Source organism: Miniopterus natalensis, chromosome 12 (assembly GCF_054644295.1).
Source record: "Miniopterus natalensis isolate mMinNat1 chromosome 12, mMinNat1.hap1, whole genome shotgun sequence".
Classification (NCBI taxonomy): domain Eukaryota; kingdom Metazoa; phylum Chordata; class Mammalia; order Chiroptera; family Miniopteridae; genus Miniopterus; species Miniopterus natalensis.
Window position 1 is genome coordinate 38,777,141 of NC_142092.1, and position 12,991 is coordinate 38,790,131.

A 12,991-nucleotide genomic window follows, 5' to 3' on the forward strand; every position below is an offset into this window, starting at 1 on the left:
AAAACAAGAAGGAGAGCTCCCAGCCCTCTGGAAAATCTCGCTTTTACCGCTCCAGACCCTGGACTTTACGCCGAGAAAAAAAAACCCGGCGGCGCTAGGACCTGGTTGGAGCCTGGCTGCGGCCGCGGCCGGGCGGGCGGGCGGGCGGGGGAGGGAGAGGAGGAGGGGGAGGTGGGGAAGGAGGGGTGTTGGGGGGCGGGGGAGTCATTTATGCAGAGCGGGCGGCGCTGCCATTGCCGCTCACTCTCCCCGCGCGCTGTTCGGAGCGGGAGGGAGCGCAGGGAGCGAGCGAGCGCGCGGAGCCCGGGCCAGCAGAGGGGGCGCCCGCGCCGCCTGCACCGCTGCCTGCGCCGCGCTCAGGGGCCCCGAGAGGAGCGGGGGCAAGTCGGAGAGCCCGGGAGCGGAGCCCAGCGAGACCCAGCTGCGGGAGGGCGCCCGGCGGGCTCGGCAGCCTCCAGCGCGCGAGCGGGAGGGCCCCCGCCGACCGCCCGCCGGCGGGAGAGCGGCGAGCACAGGTCCCCGCAGCCCCAGGGATGGTCTAGGAGCCGGCGCGAGGCTCGCCGCTCCGCTGCCCGCCGGCGCTCGCCGCCCCCGCCCCCCGCCGATTTCCCAGGGCTGCGAGCCGGGGCGGCCCAGGCCGAAGTTAGTTGTGCGCGCGCCGCTTGGTGCGCGGAGCTAGCGAGCGAGGGAGGCGGCGGAGCTCCGCGGCCATGGGCTGGGGGAGCCGCTGCTGCTGCCCGGGACGGCTGGACCTGCTGTGCGTGCTGGCGCTGCTCGGGGGCTGCCTGCTCCCCGTGTGCCGGACGCGCGTCTACACCAACCACTGGGCAGTCAAAATCGCCGGCGGCTTCCCGGAGGCCAACCGCATTGCCAGCAAGTACGGCTTCGTCAACATAGGACAGGTAACCACCGGCCCTGCAGCTGCCCCGGGACGGGGGGGACGGTTCCCCTTCGACGTCGCGCTTCTTGCCCCCTTCTCGCCAGGCCCCCTTCCCCCTCTTCCAGATGTGCTCTTGCAGCCGTTCTAACTCTTGAGCGATGCTCTGTCTCCCCTCCTCTCTCGTTCTCTTACACACCCGTCTAGACACTCACTCCCCAAAGTTGCTGGGGCTTGCGTTTTGCTTACTAGTTTCTTGCAAGCCACGAGGGACAGGTAGGATCTCTGGAAAAATCACGAATGTGCACCCACCCCCATGGGGGTTTCAGACCCGACCGGACCTTTTAACGTGGAAAGTCCGGGAGCACTAGTAGCCTGAGGTTTTGGGGGGCAGGGGGTACGCACGTCCCTGGTGCCGGCTCCTTGCGGTTTCTGAGAGTCGGAGTTAGAGGGAGGCGGGGAAGGGAAAGCCGTTCCTGCTCGGACCTGAGCAGAGCCCAGAATGAAGTTTCCTCTTCCTGAGCAGAAGAGATGCTGGGCGCGGGAGGCGCGGGAGGCGCGGGCGGCGCGGGCACTGGAGCTGGAAGAAAGGACCGAGGTGGAGGGAGAGAAAGGCGGCGTGAGCGCAGATTTTGGGGGAGCCCTCACGGCTCCTTGGCCTCCTGTGCGGAATCTGCTCGTGGGCTCCCGGAGAGGGGGTCGCAAGGGGAGGTGGGGAACGTCCAGGACCTGCCGGCCGGGCTCTGCTCCGGGAAAACGGCGAGTCTTCCGCGGAGATGTTTGTGCAGAGCCCGGAGGTGGCGCGGGGCGAGAGTTGGGCGTGCAGCAGGGGCGCGGGTTTTGTTGTGGGGAACCTCTCCAGGGCTTTCTTCAGAGCTGCCCAGCTGGGGGACAGTGAATTGGATGGTGTTGTGGGGATGATTGTTAGCGTAACAGATTTGGAGGTACCTCTGGGCTAAATGATCTTGGCTTCCTCTCTCTCTTTCCTGCAAGAAATGGGGTGCTCTGAGAGATCTGTGTAAGCGGCTTCCAGAAAGTGTATCCCCCCCCCCAAATACTCACCCCTCCCAATCGCTCCCCCAGGACTGGCTAGAGGAGGAGGCCCTGGCCTGACCCTGGGGAGACTGCTGGGGGTGGGGGCACCCTCGAAGCAGAAGCGCTTCTGGGACTCCTGGGGGTGCATGCGTCCTGCTAGGGTGAAGCGGGAGGAGGGGCCAGCTGATGCCACCAGAGCAAGAGAGCACAAGCCATTTCTGATGCCACTGAGCTCCATGTCCAGGAATGTAAGCCCTGCAGCCCGGGGACTCCGCAGGAGAGAGGGGAGGCAGAGCTGCTGTCCCTCATCTAGAAAGAGCTGGGGAGCGCTGGGGGGTTCGGAGGAGCAGGAGCAGGAGGTCTTAGAGTTTGCTGGTCCAGAAGGAGGGCACGTTCTAGAGAAGCCAGTCCTGTGGAGGACTGAGACCTGGGGAAGGGTGGCACAGTCTGTATCCACCCCCTACCCCACACCTGGAAGGAAGTCAGGGAAGCCAGCCAGCTTTTGTTGCCTGAGTGACTGTCATCTTCAGGAGAGTTCAATTCAAATGGTTTGTTAGGATTCTGCTGGCTTCTTTTGTCACTGGTAGAAAACACTGAGTCTGTTCAAGACTTTTTATGAGTTTAAAGTTGGCTACTGCATGTGACTCCGGGTGTAACTGGGAAGGCTAACACTGAAAGTAGTTATGCTAATCTTTCCAGAGACACATCTCTTGGGTTCAGCTAATGTTCAGCATCTCCCGTATACCAGGCATATTTGGAAGAATAAGTTCTTGAACATACAGTGCTTTCATAATCTAAAACAAACAACAACAACAAACAAACATTTTTGGTGGATATTACTTCACATACAGCAAAGAGGAAACCAAGACTGGAGAAGTTGACGTGCACAGGGTCACCCAGCTATGACTCAGGCCTAAGTCTCTCTGGTCCAGGCCTATTCCTGCCTGAATCCTGCCTTTTAGAGACTCCCTCCATCCCATGGAAGGAAGGAAGAAGAAAGCAAAAGCCCTGTCTCCCTGAATTCTGATCTAGTGTCTCAGTAGACTGGATGCAAACATCTCTTAATTCAAACAGACCTGAACTTCTTGAATCTAAGAAGCTTCATGATTTGCAAGAACCAAAAGACCTGTATCTAAATGAACTCATTACATAGAACTTAGATATTGCAGAACTTGGCAGAGTGGGAGGGGAGCTTTTGTCACCGAACCCACTTTTATACAAGCAAATAGTACCGTGTCCTGCAACCTCTCCTGACTTTTTACAAAGAGCCTCTACCATGACTTTTTATTTAAAAAGTAATGCTAAATAAGTTTACATACAAATTACACCAAACACTATTTATGGTGGTTTTACAAGGCCAGTGAGGAAATTTAGGGCTTACAGAGCTTACTGAGGCTACCCCTTGAACTGAAGCCATAAGCAGTGTAAAGAGATCAGCTATTCTTACAGTGTAAAGCATTTCCTTTGTAGATCAAAGGAGAGTAACCCTATGCTAAGTCTTGGGGGCCATAAATTGAGTTCACACCTGCAATATCATTGCACTGTAAGGGCCAAATGTATTTCTTATCCATTCTTAACTGCTCTGACCTTTTAACGCTTCAGGCCTCATTTTGTTAGTCTTTCTTTCCATCAGCAAACCATCTGTGGTTCAGCTGAGGGCAGTAACTAATTTGCAAACGTCTCTGGTCCCTGAAATGTTCTCCTGTTTATCCTCATTTGGGTTTGGGGTTCCTCCTCATATGTCACAAATTGGAACTGAGACCTACTACTGTTTCTGAAGTCCTGGGAGTATTTTTGATATCTCCAGTATAATATTTTAGGTGAGCAAGGCAGTGAATTTTCACCACAGTATAGGTGCAGTTTTGACTATCAGAATTTCAGTGTAATGTTTTGTAAAACACCTTAGCATTTAAAAGCCACCAGAGATAAAGTTTCTGGCCTGGAGGTTTCTACAGAAAAGAATAGGCGTGTCCCTTGTGTTCATGAGAGATAGGATGTGCAGAGTAACAAGAGAGCAAGCAAGCAAACAGGCAAACAGAACATGTTTGACTTCCTGGAAGGGACACTAATGAGGGCTTTTTGCCCCCCTTTGGTTATAGAGATACATTATATTTTGGTAGGTTTTCATATAACATTTATGTTTTGTGAATGGTTATGCCTTGAAATTCTGAAATGATATGGTAGTTAGCTATAGTTGTCATGTCAACATATATCGTATTTTGCTTGGTATCAGTGTTAGCTGTAGAATGCCCTGCCTCTTTTCCCTTATAAGCCCCGACTCCTAGCTTTCTTAGTGTCTAGTGTGACCAGCACCTGCAGGGCCAGCTGAGGGTAGGGGTGCCTGCCTGTTGGTCTGCACAGGGATGGAAAAGAGGGCTTAGCCCTCCCTCGCTCATTGTGTGCTCTGACCCTCTCAGCTAACAGTGTAGTGATTAGAGAATAGAAATGACATAAAGGAATAAAACTTGACATAATGTTAATTGTGAACCTTTGAACTAAATCTATAAACCAGGAGGAATTAATTTTTGGTTATTTGAACCCAGGGAGAAGGTCCCCCATGAAGGTTGTTTGCAATGTGCAATAGCTATATTCATCCTTCTGCAAATTGCTTATACTCCTTGATCCCAAGCTGAGGTTACCTGTAGCAGAAAGCCCTCCCCAAGCCATGCAACTTATCTTGAGTAAGATTCCAGATGGATAAAGCCAGATTTAAGCAATAATGGGGAAATATTTTACCTGGAGTTCCCACTGAAAGCATAGGTTTGGAAACTCCAGTGATGCCCACCTACAAGGTCTTTGAAAGCAGGAAAGTCATTGGACTTAATGGAACCCCTGTTCCTTCATCTGTAAACTGATAAATCTCTGGATCATAGAATGAGTTGACTGTGCATTGCTCAGCACATAGGCTTGCGGGTGAAAGTTTTGTTGAATCTGAAATAAGTGAGATTCAAACTTTATCGAGATAGAAAGAAAGAAAGTTGCTTTTTAAATGGGAGATGCAAAATGTGAAGATCAGGAAAATAAATTTTTGATGGCTGAGTAAAAACTAAATCAGAACTTTTTAGACAGGGAAAATGGTTTTCCATTTCAGCTAACAATTTTAACTAGTTTTCTGTTGGATTCTAAGTAATTCTGGCTGGTTTCCCATGATAGTGTCCTCCTCTCTGGTGGATCCTTGTTGTAGCCCATTAAATTATAGGATAAGCTTGCTGGAGATGGAAGAAAGGGAGAAGAATGTCAGAAGACTGATTATTTCATAAAGCACCTCACCTTGGTACATTATGTTAGAGCATATTTGACTTTATGTTTTGTGGAATTCTGAATGTAGTTTGTATGAGGAAAGTTAGAAGCAGCATTTTCCAGATCAGCAAGAAGAGATACTTTAGCAGGAAGAACCTTGTTCAGAGATGTCCTGAAGTCTTCTCACTCTGCTGGTTAATTTTGACCTGTGAGTAATATGGGATGATTGAAATGTTGATAAACAGTGAAGAGTGAGTTCTGGGTGCATATGGATGGCATGGGAAATAGGGGACATGGCTCGTCTGATGGGTTGTATGGGAGTGGACTGTGCTCCCCTAGTTAAATCCTTAGGCATTTTGCAAGCAGAAAAGAAAGTTGATGTGGGAGTCCTAGGTTGATCCCTGTATGATACATCTGGCTTTGCACAGGGCAGCTCTTCAGGCCCAAGGACCTCAGCCCTGACCTCCGCTGGCCTCTCTCACATGCGTAGTTCTCATGAGTAGGGGAACCTTTCATGAGAAAGAGCAGTTCAGAGTGCTTGGCCTGATGATGGCAGGTCTGTTGCATTAACCTCATAGACTAGGAATGGTTTGTATGTGGCCATTGGGATTTTCGGGGTCCATTTGAAATGAAAAACTGCATTTTTGTGAGCCTCAAGGCAGCTGAATTTGCCTTATTGCTATCTTTCATGAGCTTATATCCAGAGGTCCTAACCTTAGAGGTCAGCCAGAGAAGCAGGGTAGTGTGCTGGGAAAATGTCCAGGGATGTCTGACTCTTTGGTTAAGGGAGGGAGTCCTGACCCAGAAACCTCCCCTGGGCAGGGAGGGGTATTTGTGTTGTCGGTTCAAGTTATGTGAAGTAGTGTCTGGGTTTACCCAAGACTGAAGTATCTCCAGGCATTTCTCTGCCTTGGGACTTGATCATTTGGCTAATTCAGGTTGGATTCATTGACAGAGAAGCTGACTTTGGCTTCCTGGATGGTAAAAATGAATACTTGTAGACATTCATGCATGCTAGAAGATAGATAAGTATATATGTGTATGGGCATACAGATCTATACCTGTTCAGTTTTATTTCATTATTTGTTTCATTATTTATTTAGTTAGTTATTATAGTTGTTATTGATTTTGAGAGAGGGGAACAGAGAGGGAGAGACAGAGAGAAACATCTGTGCAACATTGATCCATGGGCTGCCTCCTGCGTGCCCCCCATTGGGGATTAAGCCGGCAGCCAAAGCATGTGCCCTTGCCCTGGAATCGAACCCGCAACCTCCTGGTGCATGGGACCATGCTCAACCAACTGAGCCACACCAGCCGGGGCTGTTAATTTCAATTTCTGTCACAGTTAAATTTGCATATACTTTATTAGAGTGAAATTATTCATGCAACATTCTCACTAGTTTCAATAGGTTACATCTCTACATTTAAAGGTACTAAGAAGGAACAATCTGTGCCAATAAACTCAGCAGTTTGGGTTAATCCTAGGAGGAAAATGAAGCCAGAAAGAAAACAAGATTAGCAATCAGAAGGTTTGAGTGAAACTCCAGGGTTTTCCTTTTATTAATCAACCTGACCTTCAGTGCCTCATTTTTCAAATAGGAGACCTTAATACCTTTTCCATGCACCTAGCAGGGTTGCTGTGAAATCAAGTGCCCTAATAAGAATATGAATAGATTAATAAAATCAGGCGTAGGAAACATCATCTGATCAATGAGGGCCCCAAGGAGATGCAAAGGCTATGCAAAGGGAAGTGAAGGAGTGCTATGTTAGTGAAGCAACTTGTGATTTTCCAGGTTCTGCGATTGCTCCTGGGATCTAGTGTGATGGCCCCTGGGGATCTAGTGCGATGGCCCCGGGGGATCTAGTGGGGCCCCGAAAGGGGGAAGAGTCAGTGTCCCTTCTGATTCTTGCATCAGAGGGTGGTCCGAGCCATAAAGAAGGTTTAGGGCTGGAACAACTGAGTAGGAAATCAACCAGCTAAGGTTCCCCATTGCCTGGTTGGACAGCTTTGGTTTATAAGACATTTACAATATGGTCACTGCAGGGTTTTTAATTTAAAGAATCAAAACACAGCCCTTTAAGTTTGCCTCAAATGTGAGTATGTGAGAAGAGTAGCAGGAACTAAAACTAAAATATAGCCAGGCCCATAAGGAATACCAGTGCAACCTTTTTAGGTGCAAGTGTTTAAAACCCAACTCATACTGCTTAAAGAAAAGCAACAAACAAGCAGATAAGGAAACAGGGAATCTGTTAGTTTACACAGATCCACATGCCTTTACGTGCAGCTCTGAAAACAAGCTGAACCCTTTTTGCAGCCAGACCTTACCTGACCTGTACTTTCTTTTTGGCAAACCTATCCTGACCTGAAATAACATTAATTAGGGCGTTACTATTTTTTTGCAGAAATATTAATGAGTTTGATTATGGGGATGTTGTCCTTGAGCCAGGTAGAGGTGTGTACAATACACTCCAGTATGTGCCCCATTATACTTTTCTCACCTGAAGAATTCTGAATTCTGAACCACATTTAGATCCAAGAATTTCAGCGAAGTGATGTGAGCCTGTCCGGCTGAAGAGCCAGAGGTAGTGCTAATGTCAGGCATTTCTCTGTTTCCCTGTATTATGTCATTCTCATACAGAGCCTGTCCACAAAGCAGTAAAGCTCATGTGATTCTTAGTGCTTCTCTTACCCAGTATTGAGACTGACCCCCGAGAAAGATTCCAACCTGTCCTGATTGCGTCATATCCCCACTCGTGGCCACTGTGTCGATGGGTGTGGCAGTATGTTGGTAAGTCAGCTTGGGTCCCATGTCCACCCTTGCGATGAGGGAGATGTTGACCTTGGACGGGCAACCCACCAACTGGGGAAGGACCTTTCCCCCAAAGAGAAAGGGCATGCTGTCACTAGAATAAGGGAAAGGACGTGCGGGTCAAGGGAAATCTCCACTGGATATTTTTTGCATCCCCTTTCCTTTTCAAGCATGTCTGAATTTGGAGGAGAAACGATATGTATGGTCACTCTAATTGTGTGTGTGTGTGTGTGTGTGTGTGTGTGTGTACCTACACATCTGTCCTCCCATTACCCGGTGAGCTCCTCTCCGGTGCAGGGTGGTGCTTCATTCCTGCTGCACCCCAGCACCCAGCAGAGTGCTTGGCAAAGGGGAAACACAGTGGGCACTGGGATGGGAAGCTTCAAAGGCTTGTGTGGGGAGGACTGGACTTGGAAAAGAGGGGAACATTTGTGCCTTGAGACTAATGAGGGGTGAAGTAGAGATCCAGGGCAGTTAAGGCTGGGGAGGAAAGGAAGGGAGCATGTATGTAGAATGGCCAGGATCTCATTGGTCACTTCGGGGGTGAAGGCCACCCGCAGAGCAAGCGGGGAACTGGCTGAAGTTGATACCTGGGTGCTCCAGTGTTTCGGAACCTTTTCAGGGAACCCTGATAAGAATCAATGATCAGTGCCTAAGAACTGCCCAGTGGACTGCGGCTATTTGCTGCTTGCACTTAGGTATTGCTGAGTAACTAGTGGCTAAATGAGTGAGTGGAAAAATGAAACAATCTGTGTTGCCTTGTGCTTTTGTTCCTGATGCTTATTAACTCGAAATTAGCAAAGGAGAAAGCAGGGAGTTAGAATTTGCCAGGATGAGAGCGAAGGTAAGAAAAAGACAATGTGGAAGGCTGGGGGTGGCAGTGGGGGGAAGAACCGCTCTTGAATACAGGGGGTACTGCCTTTGAAATGCTTGACCGTGGCGCCCAGGCTTTCAGGAAGGTGATGGGGTCAAAACAGGACTGGTGGGCCCAAGGAATAGGGTGGGTGTAGGGGCCATACGTTCAAAATAAGAATGGAGGGCCAGTTTGGTAAGAGTGGTAGAAGTGGAAAGACGGGGGCCATCTCAGAAAGTTGTTGCTCTTTTATAAGCTTCAGGTTAGAGCTATTCCGCATGATGAGAGGGCCCAAGGGGTGGACGTGCTGGTGGACTGACCAGATGGAGAACAGGTAAAGCCAGCGGAGTAGATGGAGCTAGGGAACTGGGCAGCTGGGAGAACGGAAGGGTTATCAGCTTGGATGAGACAAAAATTCCAGGTAATTTGTGCTGGTATACACACTAAGCAGGTAAACATGGAGTCTGCTCCATACTTCAATTCTCCTTGGATAAATTTAGGTATTATCTCTACTTTGCACATCTGTGCACTCTTATTTGCACTGTAGGCCCTGTATCAACTTACGGGATAAAGGCAGACACATGGGTGATTGCTTTCAACTCCCAAATGTGCCTTCCCAGATTTGATTGAAAACTGAAGATTGCATCGAGTACTGAATATAGAGGAAAGAGTGTCAACAGAGAATGTGAAACCAGAAATAATATTTAAGGATGATTTTAAAATGGTATATGCCATGTCACAATTTACGTTTACCTCCACCTTAAGTTGCCATGTAGCCTACTTTCCATTATAATTGTACCTATAATTTATTCACATGTCACATATTCTGCCCTTTACATACATTATTTCATATAGTAAAATGAAACTAGATTCCAAACGTGTCTTTTATGTTATTAGTCTAAACTTTACTGCCTTATAGGAGTATAGATGCATTTTTAAGTATGTTTTAAAAATCATTTATAGATTTCTCTCTATTATATACTATTTTTAGATTTCTATATATAATAGATTAATTTTCTGTGCATTTATATGTTAATCTGATTGTTAATGTAGAATTAGCATCACAAAGGAAGCATTAAGTTTCTAGTTTAATCCTCTGTGCATTATCTAGGAGATTATTTCTGTCCTGGGAAAATTATATTGTGAATGCCATGCCAGCACTAAAACTACTTAACTTTACTTAAAGCACACACACACACAACCAAACATATACACACACACAACATATATGTATTTGTATTAAGTACTTAAGGTCTGATATTTTTGTAGTAAGTACTTAAGGTCTGGCATTTTTCTACTCGGGGAAGCTCTTCCAGCTGTAAAAATATACCAGTTCTCTCTGTATCGCTATTCCCAGGGCTTGTACCTTGTTTTCACTAGTTGAAGTTTCTCAACCAAAATAAAACCGGGCAGTGTGCTCTCTAGTCTGAATTCAGTGCAAGGAGGGAAGACAACCCCTGGGCCTTTAATCTTATAAGCAAATATCCATAACTGTAAGTAGAAGTTTACTTGCTTACTTATCCCGGGCCTATTCTAGTTGGATTTAACTAATATGGTTTTTGTGTGTGTGTTTTTCTGTGTGTGTGGAGGACCTCATTCATCAATTTCTAAGTTTTTCAAGAGAAAACTAAATTGTAGGCACTTACGATTTATTACAGCCTCGCTTCCAGCAAAACCTTTTTCTCTATGTTTTTGATAACTCTGGGGCATCTCCGTATTTGGCTAGTGCTTATGAGACAATTTACCAAAGGCTACATTCTTCGACTCATCACTGGGTGATATCATTGCTTCTGGGCTGGTTGGATAATGCCGAGAAGCAGTAAACAAAACTCAATGCTGAGAACAGGTAACTTGCATTTCCTCCTTGATCCTGCCCAGCCACCAATTTGCCACACACTTATGAGTTAGCCACAGGTTTTCTCTGTCTTAAAGGATTAGTCTTATTCATTGTTTTATTTAAAAAATAATTATTGAAGGACACCGTCAAGAAAGTGAAAAGACAACCCACAGAATGGGAGAAAATATTTTCAAGTCATGTCTGATAAGAGACTTATATCCAAAATATATCAAGAACCCCTGCACTCAGTAATAAAAAACCAAATAACCCGATTAAAAACGGGCGCAAAGGACCTGAATGGACATTTCTCCAAAGAAGATATACAGCGGCCAATAAACACGTGAAAAGGTGCTCGACATCATAATTGTTAGGGAAATACAAATCAAAAACCACAGTGAGAGCCCAGCTGGGCACGGCTCAGCGGCTGAGCATCCACCCAGGGTCCAGGAGATTCCCGGTCAGGGGCGTGGAGGCAGCTGACCAGTCAATCTCTCTCATCATTCATCTTTCTATCTCTCTCCCTCCCTCTCTCTGAAATCAATAAAGATGTATTTTTAAAAACAAAACAAAACAAAAACCCCACAATGAGAGACTGGTTCAGACTCCCTGGACTTGCTGGAATCAAAAAGACTGGTCACCGCAGCGTGGCAAGGATGCAGAGAAACTGGAACCCTCCTCGCCTGCTGCTGCCAGGGCGAAGGGGCAGCCGTTCTGGAAGACAGTCAGCACAGAGTCCCATGCAACCCAGCAGTGCTGCTCTAAGTATATACCCAAGAGAAATGAAAACATTTGTTCACACTAAAACGTGCAGACAGAAGTTTGAGGCAGCATCATTCATAAGAGCCAAAAAGCGAAGCCCATTCAAATGTCTATCAAGTGATGAATGGATGAACAAATGTAGTATATCTGTAGAACAGAATATTATTGGGTGATAAGAGTGAATGAACTGACATGCTACGACGTGGATGAACCTTGAAAACGACTATGCTAAGTGAAAGGAGCCAGTCACAGAAGGTCATGGATAGCGTGGTTCTGTTTATATGAAATGTCAGGAATGGGCGAATTATAGAGACAGGAAGTAGGTTAGTGGTCGTCTAGGGCTGAAAGGGTTGGGGGGAATGGGGAATGACTGCTGATGGATATGCAGCTTCTTTTTGGAGTGTTGAAAATATTCTATAGTAAAAACATTTGAATAGTACACTTTAAAGAGGTGAAATGTATGATATGTGAGTTATGTCCCAATAAAGCTGTTAAAGCTGTTATGGAGTCCCTATTTATTAGCCATTCTAATAGGCATAATACTATAACATTGTCTTTAATAAGCTATGATCACACAGAGCTTATATTATCGTGGGAGGAGCCAAGCTATAAGCTGGTAATGAAATGAAAAAAATCATTTCAATTGGAAAGCAAAATACATTCATTGAGTAAGAAGTGACTGAGTGTTGGGAGAACTCCTTCAGATCGGCTGGTCAGGGAGGCTCATTGAGGAGGAAACAGCACAGAGCTGGATGTTCTGAAGGAGCCGACTACCTGGAGGTGGGTGGGGTGAGGTCCATGCAGAGGACACAGCCAGTGCCAAAGCCCCAGAGGAACAGGAAACCGCTGGTATAGAGTCTAGTTAACACAGAAGAAGTGGTTGAGCTTGAAGTTGGAGTCGATGATCTTAAAGTTTAATTTTGGTGATGCCATCTCCCTTTCAGAGGCCACCAGTAGCTCCTGTGTTTAAACAGATTCCTTCTCTGGGTTTCTAAAGGTGTCTAACTACTCATCCTGAAATACTTTTTCCATCGTCCTTCCTGCTCTGTCCTTAACAAGGCCAAACTGGACTACCCGTTGTTCCCCAGAGAGTTTACTCAGTGTTTTCCTGCTTCTGTGCCAGTCTTTCCACCTGGAATATTCACCTGACCCCTTGCCCTTCTGGGAATTCTACCTCTTCTTGAAGGCACACCTCAGTGTCGCCTCTTTACTGTGCTCTGGAAGTATAGGTATTGGTAAGATATTAGTATAGTTGGCCCCAAATTCTCTCAGGGAATTTAGTAGTTTTTCTTTCCCCTCCTTTTCTGGGGGACTTACTATTTTGTATCATGTAGCATGGTGTCTCACTCTAGATAAGTAATAATTAAATATTGGTTGAATCCTAAAGTATTTTACAGCCTGCAATGTATAGAAAATGAAAAATAAATCTGAACCTTGGAGAAGAATTACAAAACCTCTACCCAGTCAATAAGGAAGGCTAACAGTGATGGCATGTTCTACAAATGAGTGTGGTGAAAAGCAGTTATCTAGGATTGATAAGTCAATCGTGTGTCGATGCTAAAGTCCAGGGCTTCCCAGGA

The 12,991-nt window shown here is 46.8% G+C and overlaps 1 protein-coding gene across 2 annotated transcripts in view; it reads left to right on the plus strand.

Annotated features, from left to right (window-relative positions):
• The first annotated feature begins 551 nt into the window (after window positions 1-551).
• Window positions 552-12,991, plus strand: part of PCSK5 (proprotein convertase subtilisin/kexin type 5) — a 381,372-nt gene continuing 368,932 nt past the window's right edge. The window contains exon 1 of one of the 2 annotated variants that reach the window (XM_087822706.1): window positions 552-902. In XM_087822706.1, coding sequence (XP_087678832.1) covers window positions 711-902 — 192 coding nt within the window. In that variant the 5' untranslated portion in view covers window positions 552-710. The remainder of the gene's footprint in view (window positions 903-12,991) is intronic. The other variant, XM_016222840.2, reaches the window with a different exon arrangement.